A 21843-nucleotide genomic window follows, 5' to 3' on the forward strand; every position below is an offset into this window, starting at 1 on the left:
TTAACATCACGATTTAATGCCTTGAAACAGGGCCTAGAGTCTCTTTAAAAACTCCGTCACAACACCGCTCCTATATACAATCTTTAGCAACGTTTTTACCAGTCTGTTACTGAAAAGTAGCTCGAATAATGAGCTCGGCAGATGCTTAGTTCCACCAAGTGTTTGCCAATTTCTGCTGGCTAGTCTGAAGGAACTGAGTGGGGGATTTGCAGAGGAGGGGGTGCATCCAGACATCCTGCGCCTTTTATCCTCCACCTTCTACACTTCTCACGACCAAAAGTTAACGATCTGAAATAAAGCTGCGTGACATATCAGAAAAACATTTAATTCCAACACTTTTATTAAATACTCCAATGACAGTAGAAATTATGATCAAGTCGATTTCCTGTTCTTTTTTTCACAACGTTGTCTACCAGCTTTAGCTTCTCAGCTACTGAAAACAAAACATCTGTTGGGGTCAAGAGGAGCTAAGTCAGTCCATCTGGCCAAATAACTACTGGCATGCATTTTGATACATTGTGCTACAGAAGCACAATGTATCAAATTGCATGTAATGTTACAATTACAATTGTATGTAATGTTACATAACATTACCTCTATCGATAAACCATTTTGAAGAGCATTACTAGCATTAAAAAAAATGTCTGTGACATCCAGTGGAAGCTGTAACTACAGATCAATTTTTGTTTGTTTGTTTGGATTAGAAAAGCAAAAAAAAACAAACAAACAAAAAAAACAAAAAAAAACCCATCTGGATGGAAAACCTTTATGAATATATAGGAAAGCAGTCCTGCCAAAAGTAAGGCGCTCACTGTTCACAGCAGCGTTTTGACTGACAATTTTCTTATGTTCTCTGAGGAACTATATTAAACAGTCAATTTTGAGTTGCTGAAAACCCAAACCGTGTACCCCATGTAAATGTTTTCACAATGCTGTGGTGATTAATTGAGAAAAGGACTCTAACCTGACGCAGTGCTGGCTGCTGGGGATCTGGCCCCTTGCTTGCTGTTGTTGTTCTGCTTGGCATTGGTCTGCAGGAGCTGGAACCAGTCCTTCAGACGCTCGCCGAGATCAGACAGATCCTGCCCGGTGCAGCTCTCTGTGAAAGCCAGATGGAGGGAGACGCTTGACGTGCTTTCTGCACGTAGAGGGCATGTGTCAAACTACTAAAAAACGAGGAGGCCGACGTAAAACTGGCGTAGCTACCACACTTGTGGACTACGGTTATTAATTATTCTGCCACAAATTTGGATCTCACCGTGTTTCCCCTCCCTGGACGCAGGCGCCGCAGTTGGGCAAGGACACAGACCTGAACACTTCAGGGTGAGAGCTTTCCCAGTAAGACACGCCTGCTGCTCTAGCTTGCACTGTAACACACACAGACATACTCAGGATCATTACAGGCAGACACACAAGCCAGCGGCGTCGACAAGGGGACACAAAGGTGAACCAAAATGAGTTATTGCTGCAACGCAGATCAAATATTCATGAGGTGACTGACTGTAAACCCCGATTCAAATCTGAGACTTGCCCCTAAATGCGTCGACATCCAACCTCTGCTCACTCGCAAGGTCAGGAATAGGGATCCACGAGACAAAGCATTAATCAATAAACACACAGGACCCTGTCGCCGCGAGTCACCAATTGGTCCCTCCGAGGTAGCATATCATGGCTCTTTGTCCCGGGTTTTCCCAGGAGGAGCTCCTCACACGGCTCAGATCAGAGTGTTCTTCTGTTTTTATCCCAAACTACACGGCACGCTGTCAGAATACATAACAGATTTATCGCTTTTAATAGCCGTGTGTGTGTGCGTGTGTGTGCGCGTGTCTTCACAACATATGCTTCCCAAACACATTCAGTGAGCACCACAGTAAAGGTGACGTTTAACCAATGCATTCATTTCCATATTTTGTACTGCCTCACTAAGAGGAACGCAGCCAAGATTTTTTTTTTTCTCCCCCTTTTGAGTTTATGGACGTTCAGTGATTATTTTTGTTTAATCTTGAGTAAATAAAATATTGTTTTATAGCCATCTGGAAAGGACAGAGGTAAATAATGAGTAATACGCCAATGAACACATTATCATCTCAAGAATATATAGTAAACAAGAGTGTAGGAGTGGATAATGTGATTCAGTGGAACTGAGCTAACTAGTCATATTCAGTAATGTAAGATTTTTTTGCTCGTTTATTAGATCAAAAGTAAAAAAAAGACCTTCAAGCATGTATTAAACACTTTTTCTTAGGCCTTCATTTCAACATTAAACATGTTTCTTCTTTAATATAACTTACAACTCACAAAAACCACAACAAAATCCCCCATAAACAATGTAAAATCTGTTAAAAATACAGTAAACAGTACTCAAATGTTACACTTTCCATTGGGTTCTTATATATAAGAACCCAATATATATATATATATATATATATATATATATATATATATATATATATATATATATATATATATATATATATATATATATATATATATATATATACACACACACACACACACACACACACATATATATATATATATATATATATATATATATATATATATATATATATATATGACCCAAACTCTTGCCCGAGTTGTTCTTGAAATCTGCCTTTGAAATACAATCATGAAGCCCTTTTATCCCCAAGGCTCCTGAATGACACAAGACAAGAACTTCTGGGTTCCGGACCTCAATAAAATTATGTATTAGTGCATGCCTGGGCCGCTCTTCTGCTTTTGTTTGTTATGTTTGGTAAAATAGTCAGCATTAAATTGCGAAAATTAATAAAAATAAATATAATAGGTCACAGATTGTTCCTAGCACTGTGCAATGATTCATACATGAATAAGTCTAATGAATTAATTGCAATTAAAAATAATAGTGGATAAAATGCTTCAGAACATTTATACCACAGCAGGTATGGAAAACCACAAAACCAAAAATTAAATCATATACAAATCTATTAATCTCTCCATGTTAAATAAATAAAAAGTATAACGTTTTATTTAAATATTTATGTCAGCTTGAGTCATGCAGAGCTGAGCTGATCATTTCCATAGCAACAATCAGAAGCAAGACCTTGTGCCAGAAGTCCAGTGAGCTCACTGATGAAGTCATAGATGTACATCACAGTAGATCAAAGAAGTTCTAATGCTTGAATGCTAGAATCTCTAAGCATCAGTCAGGATCCGAACATTTCTTGGAGTTTCAGATTTGTATAAAGCAACAATGTTCAGTTTTGCGACGGCGATTGTTCCCCTGATATTCCCGGTTGGTTGGGGCATTGGATATGCCGTGACTACTGGGATGAAGAAAGTATGCAATCGTTTCTTTCCTGGGAAGGACTGCAAGGAAGAAAACGATCAGACTGAAGAAGACGATCTGTTTTGGAGAGGATTTCCATCCATTTCCAAAAAACAAACCGACCCGGCTGGGGAGGTTTGTCCTGAAAAGGCGTCGGATGTTGGGACCGTGGACTCCATCTCGTCCTCTGTACGAGACAGTCCAGAGGATGACTGTACTGTCTCTGGACAAACCGACCCGGCTGGGGAGGTTTGTCCAGAGACGATGGTACACTGTGAGGGTGAGGCTACAGTCACAGAAAAATCTGACCCGGCTGGGGAAGATTTGTCTGCGGCTGAACTCGCAGCCAAAGCTCTGGGTGAAGTGACAGCCAAAGCTTTGGTTTCGCTGGTCCCATCTTTACAGAAGAGTCCTCTGAAGGGGACTTTCACAGGGACCTTTGATATACAAAGTTCCCCGGATGGGGAACTTTGTATTTCAGATAACAACAGAGCTGCTCGTTTGCTCAGAAAAACACCTCTGAATTTAAAGATTTCCGTTGGTGTCGAGGTTTCCTGTTCCCCTAACGTTAATTCAGTAGATAGAGTTGGCTCGGATCTGCCAGTTGTAGGGAGGACATCTGCAGGACCCGGACAAGCTGAGGAGAACTTCTTCAAGTTCTCCAATGAGCTCCAGAACAGCTGGGTGAATGCTGCTTTCCAGAGCATCCTGAACCTGAGCGTCACCAAGCGGTGTCTCGCTCAGGAAAGGATTTTTCTGGAGGCATCGTCCATCCCCTGCTGTGGGAGTCTCTTGCTCTCAGCTGTCCGTCAGCCCAGCAAACATTTTAGTCAGGAAGACCTTTCCCCAGTTCTGATGGAGCTGAGGGAGAGGAAGCTACCATCAGGCGTGGGAAAGGACTACGACATAAAAAGTTTGCTGGAGTCTGTTCTGGTCTGGCTGGATTCGTTTGGCGGCGACACAGAGAGAGAGTTATATGACAACGACTCCTGCTCTAACTGTGGAGCCACTTCCCTCAGGCTCCTGAACAACGGCGCCCTGATTGCCCTTCCACCAGTATTATTTTCAACCAGTATATCTATACTGCTTGAGTACTGGTTGGATTTGGCATGCAAACGCCGTTGTTCAGGCTGCGGGTCACCTTGGCAGAAAAAACATTGCCTGGCCGATAACAAGGTGCTGGTGTTTTTTCTGCACAGGTTGACCAGGAAGTACCAAACAAAAGCCACTCAGACCATAGAGGTGCCTGCCGAATGTGGGACGGAGACGTACCACCTGTCCTCCGTCATCTGTGGGGATCCAAAGCTGACAGACATCTACTGTTACTTAATGAAGGGGGAACGAACCGTGAAGGCACACGACGAGCATGTCTTCACTGCAGACAGCGACTGCAGTGAAGACATGTCCAACAACGGTTTCATTTACATTTATGAAAAGAGCTGATCAAACACCAGAGGTTAATTTCTCCAGCGCCTCCTCTGGAAGATGGCAAAGGGCCCTTTGGAGAGGAGCTAAAAATATTAACATCGGAAGAAGAAAAGAATCCTAGAAGACCTAATAACCATTTTGAGGCTGGAGAAATCTGACTGGGACCAAACATGTGTCTGATTTAAATTTATGGGGCAAAAGGTAAAAAGATTTGACAGGTTTCCTGTTTGCAGGTTTCTCTCCGGGCACTCCGGCTTCCTGCCACAATCTGAAATAGGGGTTGCATCAATTAGTCGACTAGTCGATTCTTTTCTCTGCAATTACTTTTTTCTGGGCTAGTCGACTAGTCGCAATCACATGACAAAACAGATTTTTCCAAGGAAATGAAAGAAGGTGGACTAGGTGAGTTAATCAGAAAGCTCAAATTGTATAAAAATGTAAATAATTTAACAAAGACAATCTGTAAATTACAGCATAGGCTACCGCAATAGGGGCGTTGCGCAGCGCGGTGGTTAGCACGGCGCCCCGCAAAAGGAGACTTTAGCCCGCGGTAGTCAGGAGTCCGACTCCTGTCCTCCATTCGCTAATTTTATGGAAAAGACTTTTGTCTTGACGCTTTACTGTTTTATATTGTAACGTTCTGGTAGTTTAAGCCGTCTTCCTTCACCTTAGGTGAAATGTTTTCAATGTGCTTCTACAGTACGCATTTGTACAGAGCCTCTTAACATGGGAAAACGTACCTTTGAGGCGTAGTTGTGTCCGTCTGATCCACACACTGGCCCGGTGGAGGAGATGGGACATGGCTGACAGTTCCCATCAGGAGAGCGCAGAGCGGGCTGCTTCAGTCTGTGGGGTAGGGGACATGCAAATACTTCACCCTTACTTCATCAAGCTCAGACGGCCACTGCCATATTAACTCAGAGTAGAGACTCAGCAGCTCCAGGCTGGGCATGAGATCACGATGCAAACAGTCCCCCTCCATGTTGTCTGAATGTATTAGCTTCTCATTACACAGCAGGAGCCCTCTTATTGTTCCCACTCTGGCCAGCAGCAAAACACATCCCACTCTAGCAGCAGTGTAGACTATCAGTGTTGACCTCAGGTCAGCGTGCTGGAGGAAGTTTTCTCAATCTTCCTGTGTCTGGGGAATTAGCCAATCAGTCTTTCTTTCTACGCACGCTCACCTGTGCTCCAGCTTCTTGCGGTTGACGCACACGGCTCTCTGGTAGCCCTGGGCGATGCACACCTTGTGTCGGCTACACTTAACCTTCTGACAGGGGTCCTTGGTGGTGTCTACGTCTGGGAAACAAACGGGAAATTGGACGTGAACGGTGATGCTTCCGCAGCTTCATTTCTCTGCTAACAAATAGATTCCTCTGCTTATAGTTTTGCATTTGGCTTCCAGCCTCAGCTCCCACGTGGCTCGCCTTGGCTTACTCAGAAAGACCTGAGAGTTGGTCTGAATTGTTACATAAGTGCAAAGCTGTTGCTCTTTTGATGTTGTAAAATTACATTAGGATCTGTATTGAACTGAAGGAAAATAAAGGAGGATGTTCTTACAAATAAAAGCTTAAAACACTTTGTTAATATTTTCCTAAAGTTTTGTTTCCGTTGCTGCCACAGAATTTCACATTTTTTCACAAGGCACCCTGCCCTGCATGTTTCAGGTGTTTCCTTGCTTCAACAACAGCTGATTCCAACTGATGGCTGATTAACAGGCACTTGCTGAACTGCAATGGCCTGAATCAGGAATATTAAAGCAGGGAAACATTTAAAATATGCAGGGCAGTGTGCCACGAGGCCCAGGGCTGGGAAACACTTCTCTAGACTATCGCATGCCAAGGTGAGTAAATCTTCATCAGTGAAGACAGATTGTTTGCATGGCGTGGTATGAGGCTGCTGCTGCAACATTTATGCAGTTTTTGTGTAAATATTGCAGCAATAGCAATGGAAGGCAATGCTATTCACCTATAGCAGCATGCAGTGTGTTTGTACGTCATTAGCGTGCAAGATGTGTAACAGTTTGATAGTTCCTATGTTCAAAACAGTGCACTTTGTCTTGAGACTTGGAGCTGTGTACCTGCTGTGTACAAAAGAGCAGAGCCTGTATAAATACAGTAAGGAAATATTTGTTTTTCATGGCCTGTTACAGAAGGAATATGCCCTCTGCTGTGATCTTAGGACTATTTGGGCTCAACTCAGACCTGCTGTGTTTGGAGAAAGCTAAAGTTACAGAATTATTGGGAAACGTATGGATGGGTTCACGTACCAAGAAATCTTGGACAGGAACCTTCTTCTCTCAGCCACAAACAATGAAGGATGACAATGATTACTTTTATTTTAGTACTACATCAATTAGTCACTTTTTTTTTATTAATGTGGTAGAACTGTTACAATCTCTTTGATTTATTTATGGACATTACATACTAAACTTTAGCTGACTCTGACAGAGAAAAGCTTCTTGCTACTTGAACTAAATCTAAATTGCTTGCTCGGTGTGTCTCCATCTATCACTCACTCTTGAAGCAGCTAACGTGAGACAGTTTGTCAGCCTTTCTCTATATGCTCATCTGTCACAGCTATCTACTCCGAACAGGCCTCCCAGAGCCTGACCTGGAAGTGGCCTTGCCGTCCTTTTTAACACCGGGCGGTCTTCCATTCATCTACATGTCCGCCTCTGTTCGCTGCCAGAGCAGCAAACAGAAAGGAGGTAGGGGGGCGGGGGGGAGTGGAAGGCAACTCATCTGTGCCCCTGTAAATCATACTCGAATTCATTTTCTTCTCTCACTGAGTGCCGTTTTTATGGCTATATTATCATTAAGGCTTATCATCTCCTCTCTTTTTTTTCCTTTAAACTGAATATATTCATGCGGCAAATTCCCATGGATTATTGTAGCCGTCGGACAGATATCTGATTTTTAGAAGCAAATCCAAAACAATACGATGAGCTGTCGGGACTGAGATTGTTACATAAGTGACAGGCTGACTGCTCTGCTGCAGGAACTGCGAATGCCCAAATGCAGACTCCTCACCTCCTCAGAATATCGACATTAAAGCCTTATATTTGGTTGACTTTCTGTACCGTCTCCCGCAGCGCCACCGGCTTCCTCTGCTCTCCACCCTTTTTGTCCGTTTTGTCTCTCTGATGCAGGTCTGTTGTTTAATACCCACCAGAACACAAGCAAAAAATACAGCACCGGGAGTCACAAAAATTAAAACGGCTTCGTGTACACAAAATGTATTTTAAGCAAACCCTTTTACTGAAGCAATAACTAAACAAAAATAATCCTGCCTTCCGGGACGGAAACATTTCTGATGAAATTGTGTCCCCTGTGAGCAGCCAGAATACTGGCACAGCGTTGTGTTGTGAGTGCAGAAGCATAAGGTGGCTGCCTGAGCCTCATGTTAACTTAACAAGCTTCCACGGATTAAAGCAGTGCCTGCGATGATGACGTTTCCATGGCAACAGGCTCTCCGTGGTCTGAGAATCATTTCTTGGTAGACTGTGATTTGCAGCTCAATCTGCTGCTTCTGAGAATCCTCTCTCTAGATGTGTTTGAAACCCCCCCCCCGACGTCCGACCGTTCCACAAATCGGCATCTCTTTCACCTTTTAGCGTTCCTTCGTGCGGCTTCCAACGTCCGGATCACGCCCTCTCCTTCTGAGTCTGCATGGTCTGTGCTTACCACTTCCTCCATCCGTCCGTCCTTTCTGCATCTAATTCCTGAAAGCCACCTTCTTTCTGAAAGACTCTTCTTTGGTATTAAACTAATGCCTGCAGAGAAAAACCTCTCCTAATTAGGCCTGCCAGTGCTTCTGTCTAATCCAATCCAGATTTGCATGAGGTTTATCCCATCAGGTTGAGGATAGTTGGAACAGAGCTCAGGCCACATCCTCATCATCAACTCTTTTATCCTCTATTTACAAAGCCGGCCAGTAACGTCAGAGCTATGCGGTCTTGTCAGTCAATGTGGCGCAAAGCTGTCCGTTGGACTTTAAACTTCGCCACATTTTTCATCTTGCAACCTCGAGATTCCGGGTATTTTATTAAGATTGCCAGTTTTGATTCTTGATTCAAACGGTTGCATTTTCATGCAATCAGTTGCTGCAGAAACTTTCTAGTCATGTATTCATTTAGGTCAGGTGTGTAGCAACAGGGAAGTACCGAAAACATGGAGGACAGTAGGCCCTGAAGACCAGGACTGACCGTTCCACTCATCTGACCAGATCATCTTTTGCCACATGGTTGGTAGGTCTCCTACATCGTTTGAGGGATTTAACAGGATTTTTTTGACTTTCTTGCAACAATGGCTTTTGCTTTTATATACAAACCAGATGTGTAAAGCTCTCTAATGTTCTCTAGTCTAGCAAATCTTTGAGGTCTTTTCAAGGCAGCCATATTTAAACTCAGATTAAATTACATCCAGACTCTAGTTACTTATTAGGTGATTTCTAATGGTCATTGGTTCAAAGATTATTCAGGGGGTTCATTATAAATGCTCATCACTCTTTTCAGATTTTGAAAAGATGGTGAAGGTTTAATGAAATACTGAATCAATTAAGTCAAATCAGTGCCAATAATGATGAAAACCTAAAAAAAAAAGGTACACTGGGTTTAATTTGAAGCCATTCCATTTACAACGCCCTCGAGTAGTAAAAGAAAAGGCTGCATGTGAAGTGATTCCAGACATCTTTTGAGATGTGCAACAGCTGAGAGGTTATTCTTAACTTGCTTTCAAAAATAATAGAATCTTTTCAGCAAAAAAAAAACAAACATTTGAGCTGCTGGTGCTTCATCTGATGCAGAAATGCAGGACCTTGTTAGCAACCTAATAGCATCAGTGTCTGTGCATTGGAAGCAGCATGTCACCAATAATCTATCAAAAGCGTCAAGAGGTGTTAAACGCCAAACCTTAGAGTGTGCACTCAGCACGTTTTACTATCTTCTTACTGTCTGCCATTGATCTGAAGCCAACGATTTGCCACAAAGTGTCTATTCACCATTCATCTGGCCTTCTCATATCGGGGTCTAAGGATCCAATGTAAACTGGAAAGTCCTGAAGGATGAGGCCCTTCCGCGAGCTCTGTGCAAGCCTTGGACTGCTTGCGTGGGTGTGCACGTGCACACTTGTTTGCTCTTAGAAGTCTAAATTACAAGCGCCCCGGCTGCAGTGTTTGCTGTCTTAAGAGTGGGGTGATTCAATCAGCAGCTAGATTGATGAATCAACTGCAGAAATCAGCTCCAAATTACCCTGACATCTCCCTCGCTCAGCACACTGCCGACTTAAGAGCAGTCAGCTGCTGCCGCGTCTGAATGCAAATTCGAACATCAACCGGTTGTCTGCATTGGCCTTCTAACTCTGAGCGTAAGGAGTGTTGACAGTTCTGAAGCTCTGCCTTCCTGTGCATGGACGCCTGGCTGAGAAATGACGCCCGCAGGCGCAGAGCTCCGGAGTAAAGACATCACACTGATTTAGGGATGTCTCGAAGGGACAAATCTCTTTTCACTTTTGCGCTTCATTAGGCCACTCATAAAGGAAGGCAGATCAATGGTGGGAGGTAGAAGAGTCCCATCAAAAGTGAGGAAGGGAAGTAGATTAAAGGCTTGAAACTGCAGAAAATCAAAGTGGAAATCCTCCTTTCTGAAGCGCAGCCTTAATCCGTACAACGTTTCTTAATTAATTCTGATCAGTGACAGTTCGGTTGGCTGTGAAACCAAACAGCTGGTAATTAAAGTGATCTCCGATGCTTAATGACATCAAAACAAACCGAATGTTGCAATATTTGACGTACAAACGGGTCAAAATAAAGAAGTTCCAACCATTTTTTCTTTTGCAACGTAATTTTGTATGAGATCTCGTAATATTAAAAACATGCTATATTTCTTATGTAAATAAAGTCTGCCTCGTGAAGTGGCTGTTTGCGATGCTAATGTTAAAGCAAGAAAGGAGTTAAACTGCTGCCCTGTTGTGTTAATTTAAATATGCTCAGTGAGAGCAACTTGGGTAAATGGAAGAAAAAAAATGTGACTAAGGAATTATTTGCTAGCATTGGAAAGAAAGACTGTTAGCCACGGAGGATGCTAAAAATTAGCATCTGTTTCAAAACCTAATTCTACACCAAACTGAGATTCTTTAACCCTCCAGGGACAATTTGTCATTCATTTATTTTTTATTTTGAAGCCATTTTGGTTCTTTTGAGAAATAATTTCTCAAATTTTCTACAGAATACCTCAGTTCATAAAGTTAGCCTAAATTGCTAAGCTACACTAGCCTGGCCTTCTCATGCACCTTCAGTGCTTAGTCTGGGATTCTCCGGTTGAATTTCAACCGGTCCAATCAACTAACAGAAGGAGAAGTTGTTGTTGACGATGTCGAGATTCTGCGCTGTTTACATACGTCACGGTCAAACGTAACGCAATTGGGTAAAACTTAAAACTACCTCAGAGTCCACACCTCCAGCAAGTATTAGCTGTAGCATTACCAGTCTAATGCTACAGAAACAGACACATTGTAATCAAGAGAAAGAAATATCCCATTGAAGATATCACCTTTCATTACGAATTAATCTTTTTTTAAAAATATTTTTTATTCATCAGTTGCTGGAGAGGAAGTAGAGTAGGAAAATAATGGGAAGACATTCAGTGAAGTTGGCTTTATGTCACTTAAAGAATATTTCTAGGATTAAAGACCTAATATCCCAGCAATGTCTTATGAAACACATCCATCCATTTATCTTTCACCAAATTTATTACTGCGACAGATCTGACTACAAAAAATCAGACAGGTACAGTCGATACAGAACGCTGCTGCTCAAAATTCTCACTAAAACCAAGAGAATAGAGCATCATCCAGTTCTGAAGTCCTTACCCTGGCTCCCTGTAGCTCAGAGAATAGACTTTAAAGTACTTCTGTTAGTTTATAAATCACTGAATAGCTTGGCATTAATGAAAAATCTGTCTTATCAGCTCCTTCAGAGAAGGGGATCATATAACAGCTCACATTGCTCTGTTTTTCTAAGATATGAGGTGTTTGAACGGCTCCAAGTTAGTTTTTGATCTTTTTTTTTTTCGTGCAAACAATTTCTTTTAGCTTATTATTCTTTAATGTCAAAATTATATAGAACAAACATTAGGCTTGAAGAACATATTTAGATTTGCATAAAAGTATTGATTGTTCAGCTATTGATAAATTTAAAACATTTACATCAGAATATAGATGCCCTTAATCCCACTCGAAAGCAGGAAACACTGGAAAGGTGATGTCCAGGATCAAAGGGGTTTTGTTGTTCTGCTTTGGGGGGAAAAAAATTATATGCTTATAGCAAAATGCATAGACGGGTGATATCAAAATAAAATACCGAAAGATAAGAGACAGCAGATTATCTGAAGACAGTTTTACTGTTGCTTATGAATATAGTTTTTCACATTATTAGTGTGTTTGCTTTAAATCTGACATGTCAGAAATGTAAGTAAACTTAATGACCTCAGTTTCATCTTCAGAAAAAAAACAACAAAAATCTATTTTCAGCTGAACCACACGCTCTTAAAACTGTACATTTGTTTTAACCCTGTCACCCCCCCCCTTTGTCCAAGTTGTCTTATATTTAGCAGGCCTAATACAGATGTCGTCCCTTGAACAATAAATCAAAGTACATTAACTTCCACCCTCTCATCTAACGCCCCCACCTCTCTGTCAAGCTTTTTATGACGAAGTATAATTAGTCTTTCATTAAAGCTCTTGGAAATTGTGCTAATGTACTCTGCTCTTCAGCTGACTCCACTTAAGCTGCAAATCGCCCAACAAAAGACAACAATAGCTGACAGCTCAACACTGTGTCAGGACTTTGCTCTGCAGGGACTCAATTAGGGCCGCAGTAGCTGCAGGAGCCGGGAAGGTGACCGCAGACATCCTGCGCTTGGTTCCAGCTCAAGCAGAAAAAAAATAAATAAAATAGTAGGAGGAAACAGAAAGAGGTGCTGCTAGGTTGAAGTTGAGGCAATTCTGTTGTCACTAGAGGGCAAATCACTCGTACAAATAAAGCAGAACACTAGCATCTTTTGGAGGAGTTCTTTCTATGAAAATTGCCTCTCACTACACAGTTAATGTTGAGCTCTCAAATAGAAGAAAATCTGGCTTTGCTTTGTGCATACCTTTCAATTTCTTTAATGCATCTCTTAGACTTATCAAGGCTTTATATTAAAGGATTAAAAATACGCTTACAGCTAATGCATAGTATTACCATCCATTAAATGTATTTCACGGGTTGGGAGAAACAAAAATAAACACTGTAGATGTTTTGTTTCGAAAGAAGTGAAAAAAAAATTGTCTTGGCCACCCCTGCTTAGTGATTGTTTGTTCCCCCCTATGGGAATACAAGCAATTCCCCTCCAAAACAGTTGGTGGCAGCAGTGGCATTTGCTGCCACCAACCATATTTATTCACTTGAAGAAAATAATGAATTATTTGGAAATGCAGAAGTGGCTCTGGCACTAATCAGTTGTTGGTCATCCCTGAGTAAGCAACGGTCTCAGCCTTAATGATTATGTCCAAAAAAACAAACAAACAAAAAAAAAAAAAACTATATGGCTGGTTGTTTCAGGTGAGTAACTTTGCTCTAATGCTGCCAACAACAAAAGCTCCTTGTTTGCTTTCAGAAACAGAGAAAACCACACATTCAGACAACACAGGGAGTGCGAGACTTACTGTCGTTAGAGCCTTGATTTTCATCCCAGGTTCGCACATAATCATCCTGCAGAAACAATGAAAAAAGTAAGTGGTGTTATTAGCAGCTGCAAGGAAAAAATAACAGTGTCGCACGTAGTTTGAAAGATATAACATCCGAGTGTCACACAGCAAAAGAAATGTGATTTCTTTTATCACTGCACACCAACTATGATGTGAAGGCTGACGTGATAAGTCACTATGAGTCGGGTAAAACAGGTACATTCTGCTCTACGTGTTTTATGGAAATAAGTTTAACAAATCTGCTGATAAGTGGGAAATGTGCCATTATTGGGAACGTGACTTTTAACTGGACTTCTTTCCCCCCCATTTTAATTAGAACGTTGTTCGTTCTAATTAAATTGCAGAAGACAGGTGAAGGGGGAAAAAAAGAAATGACACACAAACTTATAAAAAAAGATCATGAATGGAGAGAAGCATTGTAGAAAAGCAGCAGATAAAAGGAAAGACAACTGACCTCAACCTCCTGGCGACACGAGAGCAAAAAGAGAGAAAAGAGTCAGATTAAGTAAAGAGAAAAAAATGAATTTCAAGTTCAGGTAAAAAGCTGCATTCAGTGATATTACAATTTAATGGTGGAAACACACAATGTGTTCCTTCTGCGTAATATAAATCTGTCAAAAAGGCAAAGAGTTAACCTATAAGGACATTCCTTATCACAAGACTCGTACTACTATCAGTCAGATATGAATAAAAACATCGGTTAGCAGGTATTTCACTCTGGAACAAGCCTAGAAAAATCATTCACACCAAAATCTCAAAACACCCACATTTGCAAACGTGTTAAAGCACACATGATTAGATCTGCTTTAGATCAGAGAACCCCCTCGGGCTAGGCTGCATATGCAAAAGCTTTTAGTGCATATTGCCGCATCTGATATAATACAAACATGAGTCATTTCAAAATATTTCCTGTTTAGCCACACAAGCAATCCTTAAGCGATGACTTACTCATCACTATAAACATTTACTGCACCGGAAGCAAGAGCCAGCGGCTCCTCAGGAGGCGATAAATTCCCAAACAACACATGAGATAAGCAGCCTTCACTGAAGCAGGGATCGCTGCCACGACTTTTTATATTCACACAAAAACACGGACTTGAGCATCACTCGCCTTAAGGTGCATTATGGAAGTATTTACACCTTTAGTACTTTAGTTTTCTTCCAACCACAAACTTCTATTTGTTTTTGTGGGATTTTATGCTGTAGATCAACTCAAGACACTGCAGCGAATGCAAATCTAGAAACTGTGCTCGTATTCAGGTGCCGAAGGTTTAACACTTAGTAAAACAAATTTCCATTGCAATTACAGTGACACATCTGGAAACAGTTGTTTTTTTTATCATTATTTGAAAAAATAGCTGAAGCTCGGTCAGATTGGATGAAGATGATCTGTGAGAAACAAATTTCAAGTTTTGCCACTAATTTTGATTTGGATTTAGATCTAGATGTTGACTGGGCCACTACAACACATAGATATATTCAGATCTAGAATTGTTCTTGCTATGTGTTTTGGGTTGTTACCATTCTAGAAGGTAATCTTCCTCTTATCTCAAGTGTTTTACAGCCTCTATCAACATTTTTTTTTCTACAATCGCCATGTGTTTAGCTTTCTTTGAGCAGCTTCCCTTGCCCATGATACCACCACCACCACGTTTCACTGTGGAGACACACTGTGTGTGTTTTCAGGATCATGTGCTGGTTCAGTCACAAGTACGGTTTCAAAATGTGCCACAGCACATTCCACCATGTTCGCTGTGTCCCCTTCATGGGTGGTGGGGAAAGTCCAAAAGTGACTTCTTTCCTCTTGCCGCTCTTTCACAAAGCCCAGATTTGTGTACAACTAATAGTTTTCCTGTCAACAGATTCTCCCACTTGAGCTGTGAATCTCAGCAGCGTTCCCACTGTTTCCATGTGTCTCTTGGCCGTTCATTAATATTCTTCTTGCCTGGTCTGCCAGTAAACTTGTGCTTGTAACCTCCTCCCGTTTTAAGGTAATGGACTGAGTAGTATTCTGCAAGATGTTCGAAGGTCGAGATGTTGTTTTTATGATCTAATTCTTCATTATTTTTTTAACCAAATCTTCATCCATGATCTATCTGCTCTGTTCCTTTTGTCTTCATGATGCTGCAAGTCCGCTAATGTTCTCTGACAAGCAAAGACGAGATGTATGTTTACGATATTTACTGTATATTTACAGTTCTTCCAGACTGGGTGACTTCTGAAGGCAGAAGATTGGGAATGAAGCGGGTTGGATATAAATGTGTGTCACACTTTTCCTTGTAAACATTTAGAAATAACCATGTCTCGTGTTCCGTTCACTCCACAGCGTCGTTCAATCACATAAAATCTCAGGATACATAAATGTTTGTGGTACGTGAAAGACATCCAGGGGTATAAAGCGTTTCCTCCACCTGCTGCAGTCTTTTTTTTTTTTTTTTTTTTTTATCACCAAAACATACACCTGCAGTGAGCTGTCTTTGTCGGCTCAGCTTCAGGAGTGATTGTCAGCCATGTTGTTCAACCTTGTCGGCTCTGACGGAGGGTGAGACCTCAAATAGTTTACGACCTGGCAGTTAATCTGATGCCTCCCATGCCTCCTTTATCGACGCAGCGGCTCCTGCATTATTTAGCAACCTTTCTGTATTTGTGCTCCTGCCAGCACAGATAAGGAAACCATCCTGGAGCACTGACAAGACTGAAAATCAATGATTTTATAAAAGAGAGGCAGCACAAAATGTATTTGGGGAAGAAATAAATTCTCCCGGCTGAACACCGAGAGTGAGCTCGACACAGGGAGAGAGGTGGTGACACAATGGAGAGGTTACGCCCCGTACATCTTCACAGACCGAAATGCAGGCGCGAAAGACAGCTAGGTTTAACACTGAAGTGATTAAAGGAAGTGATTAAAGGAGAGATAAAAACACTGAGCTATGTCCGGGAGCAGTAGGATCAAGCTGATAAGATCGCAAGAAACCGAGAAGCTTAGCATCTCTAACAAAGTGCCAAAAATACTGACTGGCAGAGAATCCCAACATTTGTGATGGAGAAACATACAAACTCAGACCAAAGCAAGGTTTTGACAGAAAGAAACTGTGTCTGTTCTGCTGCAGGACAAAAGAACAAACAGTCAGGTGGCTGAAATGCGAGTATACAACTTTGTGGGTCTGTTTGACAAAACCGCTTGTGTCGCTGACAGGCGTTTCTGAGCAAATGTCAGCTGTCAGCTGCAGCCTGTGTTCACCGGAGGGGTTTGTGCATAGCGGGCCGCTGCGTCATCAGCACCAAAAGGACGCAGTAATAACCCTCTTCTGTAGCGATCTGCTGTTACCAGATGAAGGTTCCCACTCAACCTTTCCTAGCAATTACTGTAATATTGTCCTTCAGTGGATTCATTAGCCACAATCAAAAATCTCATCAGGAAAACAACGGTTGAAGAATCCCAGGGGGCGACGCGATTTATGCGTTGTTTTTTTATGTGTGCCCGCGAGATGACAACACGAGCATAAGGGTTTGTAATCGCTAAGTGTTTCCAACCTTACTAGGATTAAAAACAAATACTGTCCTTGTCCAAAAGATTTCATACCTTGGTCTCTACACTCTAAAAATACCGAGCAATTTATACAATATTTAGGATTATAATCATTTTGAAAGCTTTATGTAACCCTGAGTGGTTCCATCCTTCCTTCTGTCAGTCAGCGTTAGCTGTAACATCACTTCGCTTCTGTCCCACACTCTGTGTTCTCATGCAGCGTTTCATAATGCAGCTGAATTCCCTGCGAAGCGCTTTCGTTCCTTCTTTCTGACAACACACAACTGACCGAATGTGGGGGGAAAAAAGAGACTGCAATAAAGCCTGATGGGGTAGCTTATTAAGCAACATTCCCTGCCTCCAAAACCATGCAGTCGTTCGATTGAATCGCCAAAGACAGAAGCTGGTCTGAACTCGGTCTCGGGAGGAACCGAGTTTGCATGTTCAGCTCACAGCTGTGTGACTGACTGTGAAAGGCGGTCAGAAGGACATGTAGCCAGAAAAGCGAACGATGCTGTGTGTTTCTCTCTGTAGCATAAGCTTCTTAAACTCCTAAGTTTTGCGGACCAAGTTGTTCAGCTGATAACAAACAGCGGAAGTCGTCTTGTACCTGTGAATTAGAAGGATAAGTTTGAATGTTCATGCAAACTTGTATTATCTGCTTCAAGCTAAGAATGTGAACATCGCACAGGTAAAGTGGAGGATGACTTAAATGACTAATATTCTGTAAACAATGAAGGCATAAAGTTCCCATAACCAGACAAGTGAAAGTAAACCTGGAGGTGTGGCTAAAGTTTCTGTCAGCCAGCACCTGTTTGACCTCATTTTACTGCCAAGCAACTTTTTAAAATCTTAATCTTAACTCTTGAAGTTTTGGCTCTTGAAAATTGCAGAACACTATCGTCTACACGGCGCACTGACACTGTTAAATTGTCATAATTGGTGGAAATGTTGATCTTATAAAGTCTCAAAACTGCCTTTTATCATCAGACAAGAGTCCAGCAGTTCCACAGACCTTCAGTGTTCATCGCCTTCCAACATTTAAAATCCTCTGACCCGCATGTCCTCTGGTTTTAGTGCTAAATTTGATGATTTTCTTTTCTTTTTATTGATCAAGACACTTTCTTGATCAATAATACAAATATTAATTTGTATACAAATTAATATTCTTCAGGTGGTACTGATAAACCTTCAAAATGTCAACTTAACATATGGGACTTTTGAAACCATACGCCTAAGCATTTCATTTATTCTATTAAATCAACACTCGCGAAACAAAAATCAGCCAAGTCAGTATTTCAGGTAGCTGGATTAAATGGCTCGCAAACAAAATATACAATTCATTATTTAAAAAAAAAAAAAAAAGAAAAAAAAAGAAAGGCACTCTGAGGTTGTCGGCACTATAATACATAATACTACATTCAACATCACTTCAATTCCTCCCACCTGGTGTTTCCCATAAGCACTCACTAGCTGTTCACAGCTTCGCTGGCTTGGTGTCGCACAGAGCACGGGAGAGATGAGACAAAGCTCCCTCCCTCACCAATATTCTCATTCCATACGTTCTCTTATCTTCAGTGCGCACTGAGCTGCAGGGCATGAGACATAAACCTTCTTATTCCTGCACGCACGCACGCGAGAGGACACCAAGCGGATGCTTCGCGATCAGAGAGCATAAGCATGAAATGATGAGGGGATGGAGGAGCGGGTTATACAAGACAGCTTTTGAGTGATGGGTAAATAAAAGGTGAAGCAGAGGTGAGAGCATTCTGGGAACTGATGAATACTTAAAATGAGAGCAAAGGCAACAAAACACCTACTGTTTTCATGTGAAATCAGGTTCTTGGTAAGAGCAATTAAATTTTTTTATCTTGTATGTTTATGTTATTTTTCTCTCCTATAATCTTTTAAATAAAAAAACAAACAAAAAACGTCTAAAATGGAAAAATCTTGGATAATGTGACCAGTTTTGAATACATTTTTTAATCCTTTGAGAAATATTTGTCCACCAGTGAAACACTGGTAAACAGGCAGATGTATTGTAAAATGTATGCTTTATTTTATAGTCTAGGCAACACTCTACTGTATGTTTGACTGGAAATTTTGAATGATTTGGATTTTGTCAATGGTCCCGACCAGGAGTGAGTTGGTAATACCACTCCCAGACAGAGGGTGGCGCCAAATATGACTGGAAAAATAACGACAGGCCATACAACACACAATTTCATAAAGAACTATTTTTAAGGATAAATGCGCTTTTTGTTCCCCAGCATGAATGGTTTAACTTTCAAGGACAACAAGGACACACAAACTCAATTGATAATTCTCATGAGAAATTAATTTCTTCTTTCTTCTTCTCCTGTTATTATTACATCATCGCTTTCCAAGACAGGTATGAATATGTCTGTGATTGCTCACACAGTCCATAGAGGACCTTCCATGTGATGGAAAGCAGAGGTCCATTTCTATTGACCTTTGGCCATTCGGCTGGACGAGGAACAATATTTATTTGCCACAGTAGCAGGACAATAAAATAAATCTCCAACCCTCTCACCGCGAGAGAACCGCATCAAAGAGTGGCATCTTGGGGTCACCAAGTCGCCATGACACGCATTACAAGCTATCTGCACTCTAAAGTATGATGGAGGATCTGTGATGCTGCGGGCCTGTTTGTCTCCTGGCTGTCTGGAAAACTTGTTCATGTAATGCAAAACAAATATTTCAAATATATTAGACCAAATACTTCCAGCCCTTGAGAGCCAATGTCCTGCAATTTACAAATATTTTTGTTCGAACACATGTGAATAAAATGAACAGCTCATTATAAGGCTGCTGCAGAATGTAATGATATTCCTGCTTGGTGGAGCATAAAAAATCCGCAGTACAGTGGCTGTCAAGACTTGAGTTAGACTTCCTCGATGTAGGGAGATTGTGCAAAGATCCGTCTGTCTGCATGCTCCAATCTTAAAATGCTATTAGAGAAGACTAAAGGCAGTCCTGCTCGCAAAATAGGGTTTTATAGAGTTTAATCACCAAGGTTACCAACAAGTGTGGCAGGAAAATATGAATCATTTTCATCTAAATGCCTTAAAAAACCTACTAACATACTTTAACCAGAGGATCGAATAGACATAGGTCAGTTACTGATATATAGAGGTTTAGGGATCTATATCCTCCCTCTCCATTACCGTCTAGGTCAGCTGGATTTAAGGAGGTACCTAAATGTTTGCCTGGTCATGGAAAACACGAGCAGTTATTGTGTAGACATCAGACCTCAGGCAACATAGTGGTGTGGTTGTCAGTACCTATATGCTTCTCTGATTTCACTCTGGTCCCCTAAGGCTTCGCCAGGCTTTACATGTTCCCTCTGTGTCTTCAAGTGCTCAAATCATTTTCTGACAGAATCAAAAGAAACATGCAGTGTTGGCCAAGAGCGAGCCTGCACATGCATGGCTGTCTCCGTGTTGGCCCCGTTGTGGATTTTGAGATACTCTCTTTGACCTTGCTGATTTGCAGACCACACAAACGCGAAGAAACGGCCACAAAAATTCCACTTGTCCCACAAAATGTCTGTGCACTCAGGCAGGCCCTGTACTCACTGTCTATAAATAACAGTGGCCCTTGTGCCCCTCAGGGCCCCTGTGGGGAATAAGAAAACCGTCTGCAACTCACAAGAGAATCAGGTACAAACAGCAAGACCCTTCACACTCCTCTGGAGACACCAGGCTCGATGGAAAACAAGACTTGTACGGCAATGGAAAATCAATGGAGTTGCCTAGGTGAGCGATACGAGAAGGATGAGAATCGGGCCCTGTGATTTGAGGGAGAAGCGGCTAAAGGAAGGTATCTGAGTAAGAGGCACAAATAGAGCCATGCTAAGAGGGCTAAATTTGGCTCCTTCAGAGGAACAGCAGACTGGGAATGACATTTGTAGAGATACTGGTGGAATTTGGGCGGATAACAACGCAAAGAATCCACAAACAAGAACACTTTTTTTTTGTCCTTGGTTCCCGTTTATGGCTATTTAAGGTTGGCCGGTCCTTGTCTTGTTTTAGCTTTCTTTTTCCCACTTTCTTTTTGCCCTAAATGTAGCTTGGACAAAGATGCTGAAAGTCTGGCTTTATCAGAGCATTTGGTCAACCCGGGCTATCTTTCTGTCCCACATTTAGACATCATTAAACATCTATAGGTAGACGTAACTGATACATTTCAATCTGGATTTAGTCTCATTTCTTTGTTGTTCTCTATTTCTGACTATGGCGATCTTCCCAGCTTTCTTTGAAAAACTCTTGTGTCGTGCTTTCTTGCACCCCTCATGTTCCTCAAAATCTCCAAATAATCCTGGTTGCTAAGACACCGACAACTCAAGTGCTCATCACCTGAATACCCAGTGTGAAACAATGTGATGGCAGCATCATACTGTAGGGATGTTATCCTGCATACAGAGTAACTTGACAACAGCTAAAGCCTGCTTACAGATGCATTACATTTGATGACCTGAGCCAGCCAAGATAAGAAGGGAGTAACTTCAGAAGCAAACTAAGAATGTCCTTGAGCTGCCCAGCCAGAACCGGGACTTAAATCCACTTTGGCAAGCAGCCATCTTCCCGCGCTGCCATTCCAATCTGACTGAGCTTAAAAGGATCTTTAGAAAAAAAAAACAGGTTAAAAGAAAGCACCAAAACAGATGTGCCAACTGGGAAAAACATAACCAAGAAGACTTTAGACAATGCTTCAACAAAATATTATACCATGCTTATAAAATACTTAGTTCACAAGCTGGGCAAAATGAAATTTACACGGCTATTTCTGTCTTGTGGAAGAACAGTTTG

General features: G+C 41.5%; 1 protein-coding gene across 1 annotated transcript in view; it reads right to left on the minus strand.

Annotated features, from left to right (window-relative positions):
* The window catches only part of spock2 (SPARC (osteonectin), cwcv and kazal like domains proteoglycan 2), a 33880-nt gene that overhangs the window by 3351 nt on the left and 8686 nt on the right, over positions 1–21843 (minus strand). Inside the window, exons 2-6 of the mRNA XM_088012840.1 lie at positions 13441–13486; positions 5920–6034; positions 5476–5581; positions 1259–1367; positions 965–1099 (exon numbers count right to left, since the gene is read on the minus strand). Of these exons, the coding sequence (XP_087868966.1) occupies positions 965–1099; positions 1259–1367; positions 5476–5581; positions 5920–6034; positions 13441–13486 (511 nt within the window). The remainder of the gene's footprint in view (positions 1–964; positions 1100–1258; positions 1368–5475; positions 5582–5919; positions 6035–13440; positions 13487–21843) is intronic.

This window comes from Poecilia mexicana, unplaced genomic scaffold, assembly GCF_051168715.1.
Source record: "Poecilia mexicana isolate PSO_F unplaced genomic scaffold, ASM5116871v1 scaffold_15, whole genome shotgun sequence".
Classification (NCBI taxonomy): Eukaryota; Metazoa; Chordata; class Actinopteri; order Cyprinodontiformes; family Poeciliidae; genus Poecilia; species Poecilia mexicana.